The sequence below is a fragment of the Balaenoptera borealis genome (genome assembly GCF_965194805.1).
Source record: "Balaenoptera borealis genome assembly, chromosome: X".
Taxonomy (NCBI): domain Eukaryota; kingdom Metazoa; phylum Chordata; class Mammalia; order Artiodactyla; family Balaenopteridae; genus Balaenoptera; species Balaenoptera borealis.
The window spans coordinates 53,753,464-53,772,259 of NC_138881.1; the positions used below are offsets into that span (position 1 = coordinate 53,753,464).

At 39.8% G+C, this 18,796-nt stretch overlaps 1 protein-coding gene across 7 annotated transcripts in view; it reads left to right on the forward strand.

The window, feature by feature from the left end:
* The first annotated feature begins 761 nt into the window (after positions 1-761).
* Positions 762-18,796, forward strand: part of HEPH (hephaestin) — an 80,433-nt gene continuing 62,398 nt past the window's right edge. For 4 of the 7 annotated variants that reach the window (XM_082376546.1, XM_082376551.1, XM_082376550.1 and 1 more), the window contains exons 1-7: positions 2,943-9,051; positions 10,665-10,909; positions 11,890-12,102; positions 12,828-13,010; positions 14,072-14,326; positions 16,501-16,669; positions 17,811-17,947. In XM_082376546.1, the coding sequence (XP_082232672.1) occupies positions 8,810-9,051; positions 10,665-10,909; positions 11,890-12,102; positions 12,828-13,010; positions 14,072-14,326; positions 16,501-16,669; positions 17,811-17,947 (1,444 nt within the window). In that variant the 5' untranslated portion in view covers positions 2,943-8,809. Of the gene's footprint in view, positions 2,378-2,942; positions 9,052-10,664; positions 10,910-11,889; positions 12,103-12,827; positions 13,011-14,071; positions 14,327-16,500; positions 16,670-17,810; positions 17,948-18,796 lie in introns of those variants that run through there. The other 3 variants (XM_082376547.1, XM_082376548.1, XM_082376545.1) reach the window with 2 other exon arrangements.

Below are 18,796 nucleotides of genomic sequence, written 5' to 3' on the forward strand. Positions count from 1 at the left end.
ACTGTATGTTCTGCACATAAACTATTTACTAACTGGCCTTTGACTGAAATAATTTGCCAATTCCTAGTCTATAGGTATCAACTTAAATCTTTTTTTGGTGATCCTTGAGGAAAGGCACTAGAAATATGCCCAGGATTTGCAGAAGTAGGCACTGTGTGCCCTTTCAGTGAATTGCTGAATGAATAATACAGGCTCAGAAACCTAGCCTAGCTGGCCTCCTGCAGTCTTCACTGTGTTGACTCAAGTGTGTCCATAAGACCTGTTTATTGTTGTCTTTTGTGAGTCAGAACACAGGCCTTATCCCTACCCCTCCCGGTCATAAATGCCTTTAAGCCTGGACTTGGATCCCAGCTTAATGGGTTTGGTCTCCACATTCCCGCTCTAGCTTCAAGGTCCACATCTGTGCTAAGTTGGGGGAGAGACAGATCGTCCCAGGGGCTGCTGTGGCCTGATCCAGCTTCCCTTGATCACTGATAATTTCTGAAGGAGCTGAAGAACTATGCTTCCTGCCTTCTTCCTACTGGTGCTTCTACTTGGGTTAGCCTGGGGTGCAGTCGGTGGGGGCAGCTCCTAAATGTCTAGGCACCTTTAAGCACCTCCATTGGTTTATGACCCAGACTTTGCCCCACTGGCTCAGTCTTTGAAACTCCTCCTCCCTGGACCCTGCTCCAGACACTTTAAATCCAGGAGAGAAAAATGTGTTGAGACTGCCTGGGGAACAACATCTGCTCCTAGCCAAGATTACCTCATCACAAAGTAAGGATACTAGGTGGTGGAACTGCCATCATACCTTTCTCCTTCCTATACCTGGTTCTGGTGGGTAGATGTAGTCCTTTCTAAAGAGGCATGGAGTTCTCTACCTTTTCTCCATGAATTACTCTGCACCCATTCTTTTCTTACACTTTTCATCTTTAAAACCTCTTTTTCTTCTACTCTTAATATCAAGAATGTGCCTTCTTCATGGAATCCTAGATATGTAAATTTATAGAGCTGAGAGGGTCCTTATCTAGTTTAAGGCCCTCATTGTACAAATGGAAAGACTGAGGCCCAAAGAAGAGAAGGGCCTGAGCCAATGCCACATAGCTGATTACTGCAAGAGCAAGCTGGGGTTGGAACCTAGGTCACTTGACTCAGACCAGTGATTTTTCATTACCGTCTCTTTCTAACAGGAACAAAGATGTCCTCTGGTTTTAAACAAATCCAGACTCCAGCTTCACCCAGAAATTTTGAGCCCCGTTTTGTTATTTTTATTAGTTCCTTTTTTTTAATTTAATATTTCCAATTCTTCTGGGTCTTCTTAGTTTTTAGGATGTTGACCTATGTTAATCCAGGCTATCTTGTAGCTACATCCGGTCTCCTCGATGGAAAATGTGAGTAATACAGCCCTGAGGTTTCACTCTAGGAGCTGCTAAAAATGGCAGAGGCAGAGTTTATGTACATTTAAAAAAATCTAGCAGTGACTGGTGGACAGCAGGCACTCAATAACTGTGAAGTCACTTCCTTCATTGCAAAAGGGCTCTCTGTGTTTCTCCCTGAAGTAGCACAGTGTGGTAGTGTGGTGGCTAAGAGTCTAGACAGACCCAGTAAAATCCGCCCCCCCCCTTTTACTTCTTAATTGTTTGACTTTGAACTGTTACTTTCTCTCTCAGAGCCTGCTTTCCTTCAGCTGTAAAATAAGGAGAATTAGCATATTCATTTCACAGAATAATTGTGAAACTTAAATGAGAGAATGCATGAAAAGTGGTTAACATAGGGACTGGCATGTAGAAAGCTCTTTGTTTTATTACCAGTTTTACTTTTCTCTATTACCAAGCAACCATGGCCTCAGAATATTAGGAGGGCTGATAACTGTACTTCACAACAAGGGAAAATGTTGATGGGGATGGGAGCTCTTTTAACATCTTGCAACCCTTGCAGAGGGCCCTATTTCTTAAATGAGGCTGTTGGAATCCTCCTGTGAGCTTTGACTGGCTGCACTGACAGTGCATTTCCTCCCCCCTCTCAGCAAATACCAACCAGCAAGCTGAGATAAGAGAAGTGCAGCCCACCCTCTTGTAATTCCTCTGGAGATCCTAACCGGGATTTGGAAAACACCGGATATGGTCAAAGAACCGTCCCGGGTTTTGTACCAAACCAGGCCCGGAACAAGACATTCCAGCAGTTTAGTTTCTGGAAAAGAGGGCACCCAGAACTGCCCTAGCCTCCATTCACCCCTCCCCAGTAACACCAGCCAAATTGGAGCCCCGGACTTTATTTATGAGAAAGGCTCTCTAACCCAGGATACAGACTGAGCAGGGCTGGCAGACTCATGCTGGGGTCTGCAGCTTAGCATCACTAAGCCACTGACATGAATATGGAAGTGTTTTCTGCAACAAAGGTAAGCTTTTTTTCCCCTCTCTTTCCAAACCCTACCTTGCCTCCCTTTCTTTGAAGAAAACCTTTATTCAGCTTGGTTTAGGGGAATCTTGGGCCACTAGAAGAGAAAGCCAGTGGCTGAGAAGTTGGAGGAAGCATGGCTTGGTGTGCAGGAAAGTTAAAGTGGACAATACACTCTCTTTGTTCCTCTCACCAAAATGGCCAGGACCACACTGTCTCAGCTGTTTCAGAGACGATCCTGGAGTTGTAGAGAGTAGTTAATTTTCCTGTTGAAATAGTGTGCTCATTTTCTGTCTCACAGTTTGTGGTGTTTATTGAGGTAATGGATCTGAGGACTACATAAATGGGAAGCTCAAGCACTTAAAAATGATCATTTAGTTTCATACTTTGAGATCCAGATTGGCACAGAGTAAGGCAATAAATTATAGCTGAACTAAGCTATCAGCTTAAAATCTGAATTATTTCTCACACTTAGTGCCTAAGTAGAAGAAATATTTTAGAAAATATGGGTTCAAATTCTGGCTTTGCCAGTAACTGGCTGCTTGACTTTGAGCAAGCCCCTTCATCTCTCTGGTCTCAGTTTTCTATATGTCACATCAGGGATTGAAAAAATGTACTTTCTAAAGGTCTTTATGGATGTATGTATCTAAAATACATTCAGTTTTTTACTGAGCATCTACTGTATTCTAAGCCCTTTGCTAGGGGCTCATATATCCATTATTTTGTTTGAGCCTCAAAACAATCTTGTGAAATAAATATCATCCCCAATTTTGGATGAGAAAACTGAGGCTCAAATAGGTGAAAGTGACTTGTTGAAAAGTCACATAGCTATTACAGGCAAGAAAGAGAATTTGAATCCAGATCTTCTAGTTTCAAATCAGTATACTTTCTATTATACCACAACTGGGGTGTGAGGAAATAAAGAAACCTCCTTAATACAAATGCAAATATGTAGTGAAATCATATTGTCCCAGGAACAGTATGGTGATAATATACTGGACATGATTGCTAGGCTAGAGGCTCTTAGGTTCTAGTATTAGCTCTCAGGACTTCAGGTGAGTCTCTTTCTCTGTGGGCCTCCATTTTCCCATCTCTGACATACTAAGATACAGTGATAATGATTAAAAAATTATATAAATTGTACTTGTACTACTCTTTTGAGACTTTAAACACTCTCCCCATTTTCCCTTCCAGTAAAGTCCCATACCCACTGAAGGTGAGAAAATCGCCTATTTTGAGTCACAAGGTAAAGAAAAAGCCACACAGCATTAAGAAAGTGGAGGACCAAAAGGTCAATCTTGATGGAGGGTTCTATTAGTAAGACTTCTGAAATTGGAGATAAAACCTCAAGGATAGCTCAGCATTTCTGTGTCCAGTTGAGTGATCCTTTGTCTAGGATGAGCCTGTCCAGGCCAGTCTATTCAAACTCAGAGAGAAAAGAGCATTGTCTCATTAAAGGAACAACTTGCAAATTCTAGGGAAAACAGTGATGCAAACTGTCATGGATGATGGGGACCAGGCCCAGGTAACATTGGGATGCCAGGAAAGGAAGTTTTGACTAGTCTCAGTGTATACTGACTAAACTATGTCTAATTAGAAGTATCCCAGAAATCTCTTCTCTCTCTCTCACTCTCTCTCTTTCTCTCTCCTCCTTTGAGCACCTCTTCCTTCTGCCCTCTTTTTTTACTTTCCTCCAGGATTCTTGCTCACCTTATTTCATTTCTCCTTTTACCTTTCCCTTTTATTTTTCCTCCTCAGTCTGGCCTTTCTATAAGACCTCCTCCTGTGGGCTCAGCTGAGAAAAAAATAGCCCTGTCCAAGTGAAAAGTTTATGTAGGGCTTTCAAATTCTTCATCTCATTTTATCTTCATAGCAAACTAATAGGGAGTCCAAAGCAGAGATTATCTCCATTTAAGAGATGAGGAAATCAAGGCTCAAGAAACTAGGTGACTTGCTCCATGTCATACAACTAATAAATGATGAATTCAGAACTAGAATCTATTTTTCTAGAGTCTAAAGACTTTCAATTTTACCATGAAATATCCAAGTGATTCTAAAAGAATGTTATGGGCTTTCCCTTTCTTCTGTTTTATAATGATAAACCAAGTTTAAAAAAACAACAATAAAAGTAGCAACAACAAATGCAGCTTTGGGAATAAAAAGGGAAGTTAGTGACTAGAAGAACTGAAAACTTATCAGATACCTACTAAGTCCTTGGTGCTATTTCTTTCAAACACAGCTGAAAACAGTACTCAAACCTAAGTTTATCTGACTCAAAAGTTCTGGTTCTTTTCATATATCATTTTCCTTTCAAAGAAATTAATCTCAGCCATATACATGTGCCTATATGCTTACAATGTGCTATTGTATATAGGAACTTATGAGTGTGTATGTGTTATGGCTTTCCATAAAATGTTAAAGCTTTGTGATTCTGGCAATTTTCATTTCTAAAGCTATTTCCTTGTCTGTAATAATCAGAGCCACTAATACTTTTTGATCTCTTGTGCACTTGAGTACTTATTTGTGTTCTATTCATTTACAGATCTTAATTCATTTAATCCTCACAACTACTCTGAGATGTAGCAAATAACATTAATTCTATTTCAAAGATGAAGACACTATGGCTAGAGAAGTGAAGCAGTTTATCAAGTCACACAGCTAGGAAAACCGAAGCCAGGATTTCTTTAGGCAGTCTGATTCCAAAACCTGTGTCCTCAGTGCCAAATGGGGAAGAAAATCCTTATCTCACAAGAATGTGAGAATTAAATAATATGGAAGATATGAAAAACATACTGTACAGTGAAAAGTGCTAGGCAAATGCTAAGTTGCATTTTTTCCCAGGTTCTATTGTCTAGTCCTTTTGGTCATTAGTCACCCTTTGAATGCTTTTTCATTTACTGCAGAAGTTCTATACCAGTCTCTTCTGGGAATATTTCCAAGTTAACCATGTGCTTCTTCAATTGTGGAACTCTTACCTGGGACAGTTTTTTCTCTACGTGAGTTTAAGGCACAACAGCCCTGCTGACACCTCTCTAATAAGGAAGCTTGAAGGAGATGCATGTTGCATTCAGATTCTCATTGAATCAAGGACACTCCCTCCTTGCTGAGGACATGCTATTTGTGTATCCATATGTGGTACTATATGTTGGTGCATGTGAATGCACCTGTATTTCATCAGTGAATGTGAGAACTAGAAAGACTCTTTGAGAGCTCTTTATATAAAGCATTTTTGTAGTTCTGTGTTTTTGCATTTCATTATATTCCCGAAGATCCATGACCCCCCAAAAGTAAGTTATAGTCCAGCTCTATTATATTATAGATGAGAAAACTGGGGCTCACTAAGGTCACTCTTTGAACCAGTGGCGAACCTGACTAAAGTCAACTGGTGGGAAAATGTATGTCTATGTTGTTTTATGTCACTTTAGCAGTAGCTGTTTATGTTACACCTACAGGGCCCCCATCACCATATCTGCCAGTAGATACACAAAGACCTCTAAGATGTGACATCCATGCTCAAGGAGTTTATAGCCCAATCTGGTAAATAAAGACAGTTCATGAGGCAGCTTATGAGGCAAAGATAATAATAATACAAAGTTTGACTTCATGTATTTGGGTGTTATAGAGAATAAATAGTTCTTCAGAGGACAGTGATATGAAAAGGCTACAGGGGGCCTTCTGGAGCAGTTAGGATTTAAGTTAGCCCTTAGAGTTGAAATATAGAACATAAGATGTGTGGGAGACAGTAAGGATAAATTAACAAACTGTCACCAGGAGGGAGAAGGAAGAGGAAGAAAACCAACATTTACTGTCTGTTATGTTCTAAACACTAATTGTACTGGGGCCTTTTCATGCAAGTTTTCTAATTTACTTCTCCAAGGCTTATATTATAAGATATATTTTATAGATAAGAAAACAGGTCCAGAGTGGCTAAATATCACCCAAGGCTACACAATTGGTCAGTAGGAAAGCCAGGTTTTAGGAAGAGGAATCCAAGAACAGGTCCTCCCACTTATCAAGGGCTTTTTTCCAAATGTCATATGAAGACTGGGGATTACACACTTGGGCCACTACTTTGTGTGGAGGGGTCTGAGAGTATGTAGGGAAATCTATAGTTCTGTTTATCAATCAGGGTAAATAACTGGAGATTTCCTATCCACATGCGAGTCTGTGCATATTTTTGATTTTCTATTTTTGATTAATTGTCCCTAATATCATGTGCTTAGGTTGAGGATTTAGTGAAATAATTTATATATTGAAAAAAAGTGAGCATCACGTTTAGTGTGTAGTAATTTCTCCATGAATGATAGTTACCATCATTATTATCATCATCATGAATGATATTGATTAGATGTATCTCTGCCCATATGAATATATGTGTCTGTTTCTGGAAGTGATCATAACTACATATGATTGCATGTTTCAGAGTGTATGGGGTTTTCTCAGATATAACTATAGCTATAGGCATATACAAGCATATCTTGGAGATATTGTGGGTTTGGTTCCAAACTACTGCAATAAAGTTAATATCGTAATAAATCTTCACACAATTTTTTGGTTTCCTAGTGCATGTAAAAGTTATCTTTATATTATAATGTAGTCTATTAAGTGTGTAATAGTATTACATCTTTAAAAATGTACATACCTGAATTTAAAAATATTTTATTGCTAAAAAGTGCTAAACATCATCTGACAATACGGAATTGCCACAAACCTTCAATTTGTAAAAAACACAATGTCTGTGAAGTGAAATAAAGTGAAGCACAATAAAACAAGATATGTCTGTACATGTTTTCTGTGTGTGCAAGTATATTTCGTGAAAAGTAGTATAGCATGGTAATTAAGAACATGTATACCTGAAACTAACATAATATAGTAAGTCACCTATACTTCAATTGAAAAAAAAAAAAAAAACATAGACATTGGACCCATACTTCCTTGAGCTCACAACCCAAATCTACTGATTGTTAACTAGGTAAACTTGGACAAATTATCTTATATTGCTGTTCTGCGGTTTCTCCTTCTATAATATGGGGATAATAATGGCATCTGCTTCATAGTGTTGCTGTGAGGATTGAATGATTTAATCTGTAAAGCACTTAGAACAATGTCTGACATGCAATGCACACACTATAAATATTGATTTTTATTATTTTTTTAGTTGAAGTATAGTTGATTTACAATGTTGTGTTTGTTTCTGGTGTACAGTAAAGTGATTCAGTTATATATATATATACTTTTTCAGATTCTTTTCCATTGTAGGTTATTATTATTATTATTATTATTATTATTATTTTGAAAGTGACTAAGGTTCTGTGTGACACTGTGGTTCTAGTGTGGATGAAAGTGTCTGCATCTCTGCTTTTAGATAAGACTGCATGTGTCTAGGTATATGCAAGTGTATTATATTTGTGTTTATGTTATGTCGCCTGTGTTTCTGGGATTGACTGTAGCTATGTATAGTATGACTGAGCGCTTCATATCAGCCCCCAAAAGTCTAACTGCCTGGCTGACGTATCAGAATGAAAGGTTAGAAGCTTAGTTCTAACTCTGACTCAAGATTGGACACATTAAATGGATTTGTGCATGGCAGAGAACCAGCAGAGAACATTTCTTCTGATAAATGTGCTAAGTTCACAGCTCAGTGAATTTTCACAAACTGAACGTACCCATGTAACCAGTAAGTAAATCAGGAAACAGAACATTTCCTAGAAGCCTTCCTCCTCTGCCTTACTAGTCACTGATCCCTACCTTAAGAGAAAACATTATCCTGGCTTCTAACAGCATAGATTAGTTTTGCCTGATTTTGTACTTTATATAAATGAAATCATATAATATGTACCCTTTGTGTCTGGTTTCTTTCTGCACCATTGTATTTGTGAGAGGCATCCATATTTTCATGTATAGTGTTAGTTTGCTCATTACCATTGCTATATAGAATTCCATTATATGAATAAAATATCATCTACTCATCCATTATAGTGTTCATGGACATATTGACTGTTTTCAGTTTGGGTCTATGAACATTCTAATAAATATATTTTGGTGAATTCTCATTTGTTTTTAAACACAGTTCATAGAGGATGGAAAGTGGCAATGGTGAAAACAGAGACACAGGGAGAATTAGTGACCTGATTTGGGTATCGAGTGAGTCAGTGGCTCAGTCGGGCTACTGATGCCTGTTTCCTAATTTTGGGGCCAGAGTATATTCTTCTTTCTACATTGCTGACGAAAATGGATCCAGATTTCTCTTCTGAAGAAAGTGATACACAATTGTCAGTACAAGTGATTTTTAACTTTGCCCTCCAAAGTCCAATGTGTAGAGATCCTTGAACACTTGTTGAAAGGAAACAGGTAAGGGAGAGATTCTAGGCTAATCGGTTTTTGTTTTCTCAGTCACTCAGTCTGGCTCTTGCCTCTTTACTTTTCCAGACACATGCAAAGCCCCTTTGTTCTCTTTCTTCTATACCGGCAGCTATTCAATTGCCTGTTTCCCAGAGTAATGTGGGCCATGGAGCCAGGCCATCTTCTATGGGCTCTGCTGTTCGTGCAACCCTTGTGGCCCCGACTGACTGATGGGGCCACTAGAGTCTACTATCTGGGCATCCAGGACGTGCAGTGGAACTATGCTCCTAAGGGAAGGAATGTCATCACGAACCAGCCTCTGGACAGTGACACGTAGGTTTAATCTCTTGTGGAATTAGAGATGGAGTTAGGGAGGGGCACTCTTGAGGTCAATAGGTAGCTCTTGAAGACCTTTCCCCGGGGTGTGGTTGCAGCCAGCTCCTGATCTCTCTGGGCCATAAGCCCAGTGATACATTTCCTGAGAAGACGACTAGTTGACTCAGGAGCCAGTATCCCATATGGAGTTCACTTTTCCACAGTGAGGTGCCTAAGTATTTTTAGGGTCCTAAAGGTCATTCCATATTGCCTTGATTCTAAGGTGATATCCACAATGCTGTTTTAATAATAGGTATTTAGCTTTTGAACAAGAAAGAAACATGATATATATACAGTGTTTATAAGATGTGTGTAGTATATGTATGCTGCCATAGTTCAACGGAACTATACTGATTTAAGATATGTAAAAATGTGAAAAAATAAGATCAGCCTTAGAATCAAGGAAAGAACAGCAATAGCTATCACTTATGTAACACTTTGTGACAGGTACCGTACTAGAAATTTATATACTTTGTCCCACCTAATTCTTACAGAAACTTTAGGAGGTGAGTATGAATATTCTTATCTTATAGATGAGAAAACTGAGGCTCAGGGAGATCAAGTGACTTGCCCAAGTCCAACAGCTAGTAAACAGAGAGGTAGGATTTGAACCTGGGTAATGTGGATGCAAAGCTGGTACTCTTCTCACCATTCTGCCTCTCACAGATCCCACAAGATTAACCTTTCTTGATCTTAGAGCTTTGCAGATGTTCCACAAATGCCCATTGAAAAAATCGAATTAATGTATTAAAAAATCTTTTGTGATCATGAATTGCTTTGTCTCTCCAAAGCCTCAGAGTTTTACAAAGTTGACTGTAACATCTCAGAGCTCTCTAGGAAGAATTAGAGTAAGAAAAACAGCTCTCTTTTTTAACAAACCATTTTTCTACTCATCTAGTTTTGGAGTCACAGAGTCTGTATTAAAAGTATCTTTGAGGGATAACTTTGTTATCCCCTTCTCCAATATTTTGAAGTAATAGTTAACGTTTATTAAGTTTTTACTATTTTCCAGGCACTTTTCTAAACTCTTTATGTATTTTAATTATTTTAGTCACCAGTAATAAGTGGTACCATGGTTATCTCCATTTTACAGATGGAGAAATTATGCACAGAGAAGTTAAGTAACCTGCTCACAGTCCTACAGATTTGGAAATGGTAATATTGGCATTTAACTGAAACTTCCTGGCTCCAGAGTTTGTGAACTTAACCACTATGCTATAAGACTTCCCATATACAGCAGGGCAACACTAAGTTAGGCCACCTAGATAGGGAGTTGATCACTTAAAAAGAGTCTGTCCATAGTTGGTTGCCTCCCCATTATTATATATTAGGCTTTACTGAGTGAAATTGTCTATTTTGTAGATTAAAATTGCTCAAATATCAGCAAATTCATATGCTTTAACTTAATACTTCTCATTGTCTAACAATTAGATTCTAACGTAAAGCTTTCATGTTTTGATCAGTACAATCCCATTTCCTCTTGTTTTGCCCTAAACAAAGATGAACACTTCTTGGTCAGCCACCTCTGGAAAAAAGGCAAAATTGTGACTTTCTCTTTCCTTCCTTCCCAGAGTAGCTTCCAACTTCCTGAAGTCTGACAAGAACCGAATAGGGAGCAGCTACAAGAAGACCATCTACAAGGAATACAGGGATGGTTCATACATGGATGAAATGGTTCAGCCAGCCTGGCTGGGTTTCCTGGGGCCAGTGCTGAAGGCTGAGGTGGGAGATATCATTCTTATCCACCTGAAGAATTTTGCCACTCGTCCCTACACAATCCACCCCCATGGCGTTTTCTATGAGAAAGACTCAGAAGGTAAATCAGCCCATCCTTTTTCTCCTACCTGCAACAAATATACCTTTTTCTTTATTGCCATCTGAGAGAGAGGAGCTGGGAATGAAGATAGTGTTCCTTTTTGATCTGAGGTGGCAAGGACTCTCCTCAAAGAAAATATGGCTGGGTACTGTTATCAGATCTGCTATTCACACACTGTGTCACTTTGGGCAAGTCACTGTCCCTCTCTGAACCTCAAATTCTTCATTAAGAATGTAGAGATTCAATTTACCTTTTATCACAAAGAATTACTTGAATGGCATTTCCATAAAATATTTGACTGTGTTTTGGAAAGAGAGGAGTGTTCTGTGAATGTAAGGGAGCATTATTCTTGTGCCACAGTCTTCCAAAAGGCCCATTGTTTTTCTTAAGAGGGAGATCGGTTTACTCATCTGTATCTCCTACTATCCCAGGCCCTACGGCCTATAGTACTGACACAACGGTGAGTGAGGGGAATAGAAAGCAAACTCAGAAGGTCTTGACTTGACCATTAACTCCCTGTGGGCAAGTTATTTTCCTCTGTTTTCTCTTTCATAAAATGGGAATAGATCAATTGATCATTAAGTTGCCTTTAGATGGAAATTCTGTGATTGTCTGCTTTCTGTTTTTCAAAGTGAGTACTTGAAGGAAGGGACTTTTTTCTTCTCTCTTGCCTCCATGTTATCAGCTTTGCACTAGAGCATTACTAGGTTAGGCTGTATAGCACTTTCTATGGTCATAGTTCCTTCCCCAGGGGCTGCTACCTTTCTACCCACTGTTGATTTGAGGTCTAGGGTTCTTGGCTAGATATTATCTGAATCTGTGCCTTCCTTAGGTTGTGAGGAAAACTGTGCTGAACTTTAGAACTCTACCTTCCACAAGACTAGAACTAGATATTCCATACATCCCTCTCCCGGCTTCTACATCTGCCAGGCTCCTTCTCGCTCACCGTGGGACTAAGCATATGCAATTTCATTTTCTAGGATCCTTATATCCAGATGGTTCCTCTGGTTGGCTGAAAGCTGATGACTCTGTTCCCCCGGGAGGCAGCCACATCTACAACTGGACCATTCCAGAAGGCCATGCACCTACTGATGCTGACCCAGCGTGCCTCACCTGGATCTACCATTCTCATGTAGATGCTCCACGAGATATTGCTACTGGCCTCATTGGACCCCTTATAACCTGTAAAAGAGGTATAAGCCCCAAATGTGAGCTGTGAGATACAGTTTGGGATATCTAGGGGAATCAGTGGTATTGTTGACTCACCTACATATTGAGCAGCAGCCTGGGGAGTGTTAATTTAGCACCCTAGTTTATTAGTAGGAATAAATCCTGCCAAACTCCCTTTTTCACTGTTTTTTCTATTTCACTACTTTTTTTTTCTAAAACAAACAAAAAACAGAAACAAAATATTTAAAAACACTTTGCTACTTTCTTTTTTTCTTATTTTACTTAAAAAACTCAAATTAGTAATGATGGAAGTCAAGTTACATAAGAATAAGGTATGTGTTAATAGTCTGTTGGATAGGATTGAAAGTGTAGTCATCAGAATTTTGGGAGGATTGTGGGTTTGATTTGAAATATGGTATGTTTAAGGTGTAGTCAGGCCTGAAGACCTGTGTGTTACAGGAGTGTGGTTAGATCAAAGCCCTGAGTTGAAGACATAGGCAGGGATGGTGGGAAGGAATTATTCTAGATCCTATGTACCTCACCTTCAAGTCCTAGGCTCAACTGAATTGGTGGTTTCATGTGGGGAATTTAGAAATAGTAATTAGCAGCAGAAGTCTCTACCTACTTTTCTGTTGCTGATAGACTCTTAAGGCCCCTCTATTTCTATTCTTTACTTATGAGTACCCCTTACAGCTTACTGTTGCTAAAGAAAGAAGGTTCTTAAAGGCTCTTTTCTTACTTTCCCTAGGAACCCTGGATGGGAACTTCCCTCCTCAACGGCAGGACGTGGACAATGATTTCTTCCTGCTCTTTAGTGTGATAGATGAGAACCTTAGCTGGCATATCAATGAGAACATTGCCACTTACTGCTCAGACCCTGCCTCAGTGGACATAGAAGATGAGACCTTTCAGGAGAGCAATAAGATGCACGGTAAGCTGGGAGTATGTGGCCACACTATGACAGTGAACATTGATGGAGGGTCTCCGCTGGGCCTAGCATTTGGTGGATGTTTTCACATACCTGGTTCGTTTTAATTCTCACAAGGACCGTGAGTAGTAGGTGGTTTCCCCCTGTTTCACTCATGAGGAAACCGAGGCTCTAGGCTTACACAGAAAATAAATGGCACAGCTAAAATTCCAACCCTGATATGTCTGACTGCGTAGGCTATGCTCTTGCCATTAGGTACCCTGCTTTCTAAACTCCAAAGTCATATACTATATGCTCAAGTCACTTTGGTGAGGATTGCCTACTGATATAATTAGTTAACATTTCTTTGTTCTAAAAAGGATGCAAACTGTCAAAATTACACATTTTGTAGAGAAGATAAATGACTTCCCATAAGGGAGTTGACCATCTTAATTAAATTTAAAACAAACTAAAGGCACGAAAGCCTGAGGCATGGACAGAGAACTGATTTTAGAAATGAAAGTAAGTGATTTTGCTTTCGTTTATTTATGGGAGTGATTTACTTGGTGACAGAGGTGGGATCAAAATGAGAGAGTCCCAAGGGGAGGTGAAAACTCAGAGGAAAGATGCAAAGGATGGCTTGGACAGCTCAAATTTCTCTTAGTTTTATACCAATTGCTTGTAATAACTATGATAATTAGTTAGCTAACTTGACAACTGTCCTGTGGAAATTTCAGAAGGAAATTGTCTTAGATGGAAAGAAAGTTTGTAAAATAAACTCCATTTCTTAGAAAGCTTCCTCAGATTGCCGGGTTGGAATCCTGGCTCTACCACATAATAAATTTGTGGTCTTGGGAGAGAAGTAACTTTAGCTCTCTGAGCCTTGATTTTCACATTTTTTCCACAATAACAGTGAATTCTGCCTATTTCCCAGGGATGTTTGTAAGATTTATATAAGATAATACATATGGTCAGCACAGTGTGCTCTTTGAATCCTCATCTAAATGTTATCTATTATTATTGTCAGATGGTAAGGCCTCTCTCATTGGGCTGTCCTTTCCTAACTCTGATATTTTCTTTTGCAGCAATCAATGGCTTTGTCTTTGGAAACTTACCAGATCTGAGCATGTGTGCACAGAAACGTGTGGCCTGGCACTTGTTTGGCATGGGCAATGAGGTAGATGTCCACACAGCTTTCTTCCATGGACAGATGCTGACCATCCGAGGCCACCGAACTGATGTGGCTCATATCTTTCCAGCCACTTTTGTGACTGCTGAGATGGTGCCCCAGGAACCTGGCACCTGGTTAATTAGCTGTCAAGTGAATAGTCACTTGCAAGGTGAGATCCAACATCTCTGATCTTTCAGATACAGGACGTAGGTGGCAGTGATGGTTATCAGGAGGCTGGGTTTCTGGCCTGGAGACATAAGATTGGTCTTTCAGGTGAGATAGTTGGATATAAATGATCAAACATTAGACTAGAATTCTGAGATTCCAGGTTCTTTCCTGGCTCAGCCATTAAATTGCAAGGTGACATGGGGCATTGCTCTCTGAGTTTCATCTTCCCCATCGCTAACATAAGATGGTATAGGAATGGATGAGTGAACTTTTAAGCTGCCTTTTTTTTGCTCAGAATTCTAAGGAATTAAGACCTGATAGTATTTGATGCTGATTGAACAGGGAGTGAAGGACTAATTAGTTAAAGAAGAGTAAGGCTTCTTCAGGAGATCATGGAGTATTGTGGGCAAGTAGTGACACTCTAGTTAGAATCCAACAGCAATAGGTTTAGAAGGTTTGGTTTTTAGAAGGAGAATGGTTGAGGTAATGGCCCTGTGCAGTGAGGAACATCAGAGGAGCAGAGGAACCTATGAGACAATGGAAAGAGCATTAGGTAGGTGATTAGAAGGTTCAAGTTGTCTCAGCTCTGTGGAAAACTGAAGAAATCACTGTGTGACTTTGGAAAAGTCCCTTCCCACTCCTATGCTTCATTTGCCATATATATATATATATATATAATGGGGATTGGGTTTAAATAGTTTCTAAGATCTTCTTCAGCTCTCACTTTCTAGAATTATTTGAAGTATGGTAAATCAAGTGAATGTCATGAAAGTGATATGTGAGTATGTGAAAGCGGATTTGAGTAGGTGAGGAATTATAGACTGGTGGGATATTGATTCTGGAATGGTAAGTTTGACCCAATAGGAGCCAGGTATTCATGTTCCATTGTCCAGGGTCTGCCCTCAGTACCAAATGTACCTGAGTAAGAGAGTATGAATGTGGATGGAGGTTAGGGATGCAGTGCAATAGTGAAACAAACATAAGCCTTAGAGCCAGACAAGCCTGGATTCAAAACCTGGTTCCACCAGTTAGTTACCTTTGATAAGACATATCACTTTTTTGAGTCTGTGTTTCCTCATGAGGATCGCAATAATTATTCCTACCACATAAAGTTGTAATGAGGTTTCAGAGAGATAATGGGATTTTGAATCTTAGAGACGGGGGAATGATGAGACCAAGATCGTGGATACAAGAGAAGAAAAGGAGTACTCAAATTTGCAGTTAAAAGATAGGCGCTTAAATTTCAACTCTACCTCTGACTAGTTATGTAATCTTGGGCAATTTACTTAACCTCTCTGATCCTTAATTTTCTTAATCTTCAAAGGGGGACATTAAAAGTCTGCTTCATAGGCTAGTTATGAGGATTGAAGAAGATAACATATGTAAATCACCTGACACAGGGTCTGGCATATAGTACACATTCAACGAAAATGAATATCCTTATCTCCTCCTTCTTCATACCTCGGATTTCTGATTTCAAATTTCAAATCTCCTTGGGATGTTGTGAGATTCAAATGAGATAATGTACCTGAATGACCTCTATAATTAGCCAAGCAAATATAACACAGTATCATCCATTACCATTATGCCTCAATGTAACATCTTCCGCATTTGGAAACACTACTTAGAATCTAAATTTTCCTGACAGTCCCAAGTGTGAAGCTTCTTCTTCATGTGTAGATGATGTTCCATTACTTTGGGAGCTTCCCACTTTACAAATAACTTACTCCTCTTTTTAAAATTTGATGCTCCCATGGGCCTAGTGTGGTAGATTTCCCTATTCTCCCCATTTACAAATCAGGGGTTAAGCTCAGGTCTAGGAAGTGACTTGCCTAAGGTTCTATAGATAAGGATAAGTATTGGACTTGAACTCAGGTATTTTGACTTCAAGCTCTGTGATGTTGCTACAATATAAGCATTTTGCAGAGGCAAGAGCAAGGATCTGGTAAATGAGTCAGTGGTGGTGAGCAGGTGGAGATATTTGAATTCCCACATGGGCTCCCTCTCTCCCAGCTAGGCTCTTTAGGAATGAGAGAAAGTAGCCCATTTGGAGGCAGGGGTAAAGAGCCCAGTGGAAGGTGGAAGGGGGAAACATTAGGAGAAGGAGAAAGCTGAGTCACCTGGGTAGAAGATGTTTTGGGTGGAATGGAGCTAGCCATGATATTCTTCCTGCAGATGGCATGCAAGCACTCTACAAGATCAAGTCTTGCTCCATGACACCTCCTATGAACCTACTCACAGGCAAAGTCCGGCAGTACTTCATTGAGGCCCATGAGATTCAATGGGACTACGGCCCAATGGGGCATGATGGGAGCACGGGGAAGAATTTGAGGGAGCCAGGCAGGTAAGAGGTAGTGTATTCCCTCTCCCTACTCCTGGGCCCAACCACAAACACCGATTACTCCCTCTCAGAAATCTCTCACTTCACTTGGGGATCACAATCATTGTTTGTCTGAAGTTACATGGCACAACTGATAGCCAAATTCTTGTGGCCCCCAGAAGTGCTTGCTCTTGGGGAGCTATAAAGCTTTTTGTATGGTTATGTCATATTCCCAGCAAAGAGTCCAAGCAGAAAAGAAGGCCCAGGTGGGACCAGATCATTCAAAATGGCATTTCTCCAACTCTAATTTACTAGTTATTTACCTCTTTGCTCCTTCCTTTGTTTACCATAGTCTGAAGGAGACATTTAAGCTGAAGTGTAAAATGCACTCTGAGAAGTGTAGGAAGAGGGGAAGCAACCTGCCTGTGGCCATTCCGTGCTCATCCTTTTGGAGGAATTTCTCCAAATTCTCATGACTCAGATGTGGGCAAGATAGAGTAGAAGGTTAGTGCCCTAATCAGTTGCTAGGCCTTAAGTTATACTGACTCACTGGTCTATCAGTGATTCAAGGTTTTTCAAAAGAGGAACTTGATAGATGACTAAGAGAGTTTATGGAGAAATATCCTAGGACACCCAATCATGTTTATTCTTCCAGTAGGAAATAATGGAATGAATCTGCAGAAAACATAGGAAAGTAGGCACTTAGGTGTCAGCATAGCTTCTAAGAATCTGCAGCTGGTCTTGCTAACTTACTGGGTTTTCATTTTTGAAAGAAAGATATTATTGATTAAGGGAAGAAAGGATCTTGAGTACCTGAGGATTATTAAGGACAGATGTAAGACTACTTAACTCTGGAGCACAAAACTGATCCCAGTGTCTAGAACTTACAAGCAAGAAGATTTCAGCCTATTTCTATACAACAGTAAAAGGAATTGCTTTCTCTGAAAATGAGTTCCCTGATCTTGGAAAGGCTCAAGCAGAAGCTGTGTATTGTTAATTTGTGTTGTCACCAGAGGAGATACCTTCAGTGGGTGGAAGTTAACCTGGATGATCTCTGAGGTCCTTCCTAATCACAAAGATCCATAACTTGATGAGAAAAAGGGTGAGATGGAAACCTATTTGACACATTGCTAAATCATTTGAAATTTGCCTCCTTATATGCCAGTGGCTCAGATAAATTCTTCCAGAAGAGCTCCAGTCGAATCGGGGGTACTTACTGGAAAGTTCGATATGAAGCCTTCCAAGATGAGACATTCCAGGAAAAGGTGCAGCTGGAGGAAGATAAGCATCTTGGAATCCTGGGTGAGGAATCCTTAACTTGTGAATTTAATTGACTAGAGCCAGAGAATTGGGAAGGGCTTAGAAACTGGAGGCTGATGACAGCTCAGAAACACACTCTAGACCAACATTTCCCAAAGTGAGTCCCAAGAGATGAGTGTTTTGTGAGAAAGGGTTATAGGTCTGAATGTGTCTGCAAAACACTAAGTTAAACAGTCAAATAGTGTTCTTTGATGCAGGGCTTCCCAGAGCCTTGGATTTATTTTTGTTCATCATGAATCTCCAAGATGGGAGTAGAGTATATAGCATTTCTTATATTTACTTTACTACTGAAACCTTTTTTTCATTGAACATCTTCTGGTAGCAGTGTTGTACAGATCACACTTTTAAACGTTATTCTCTAGGTGTATTTCTGAAGGGCTATATAAGACAGTAAGACTGTTCATGTTCTTGGCAATACAGGACCAGGAGCAGATTGGCATGACATGCACACATGCTTGCTATGGTGAGGGATGTGGAACAAAGCTTAGGGCCTGACCTTAGAGAAGGTATCTAGAAGGCCTAAATCACAGTATAGCACTGAAATACTATAGGAAGGTTGGGTGTGGCTTAGTCACTTAGTAGAGCAGGAAATAATATAGATCAGATGGGAGAAAACTTTGAAAATGAAATAATGTAATGGACCATATTCTGGGGATAGGTGTGTGCCAGTTGATTTTAGGAGATCTGAACATGGACAATTGCTGTTTCATTAGCTGGATAGGGAGATATAAGGAGCAGAAACCCACCTGGGTTTGGGAAAGAGGGTGGGTGGCGAGTAGTAAGGAGCTATCATTAGCTGGTATTCAGTATTTGTCCCCAGCCCTTGTTTTT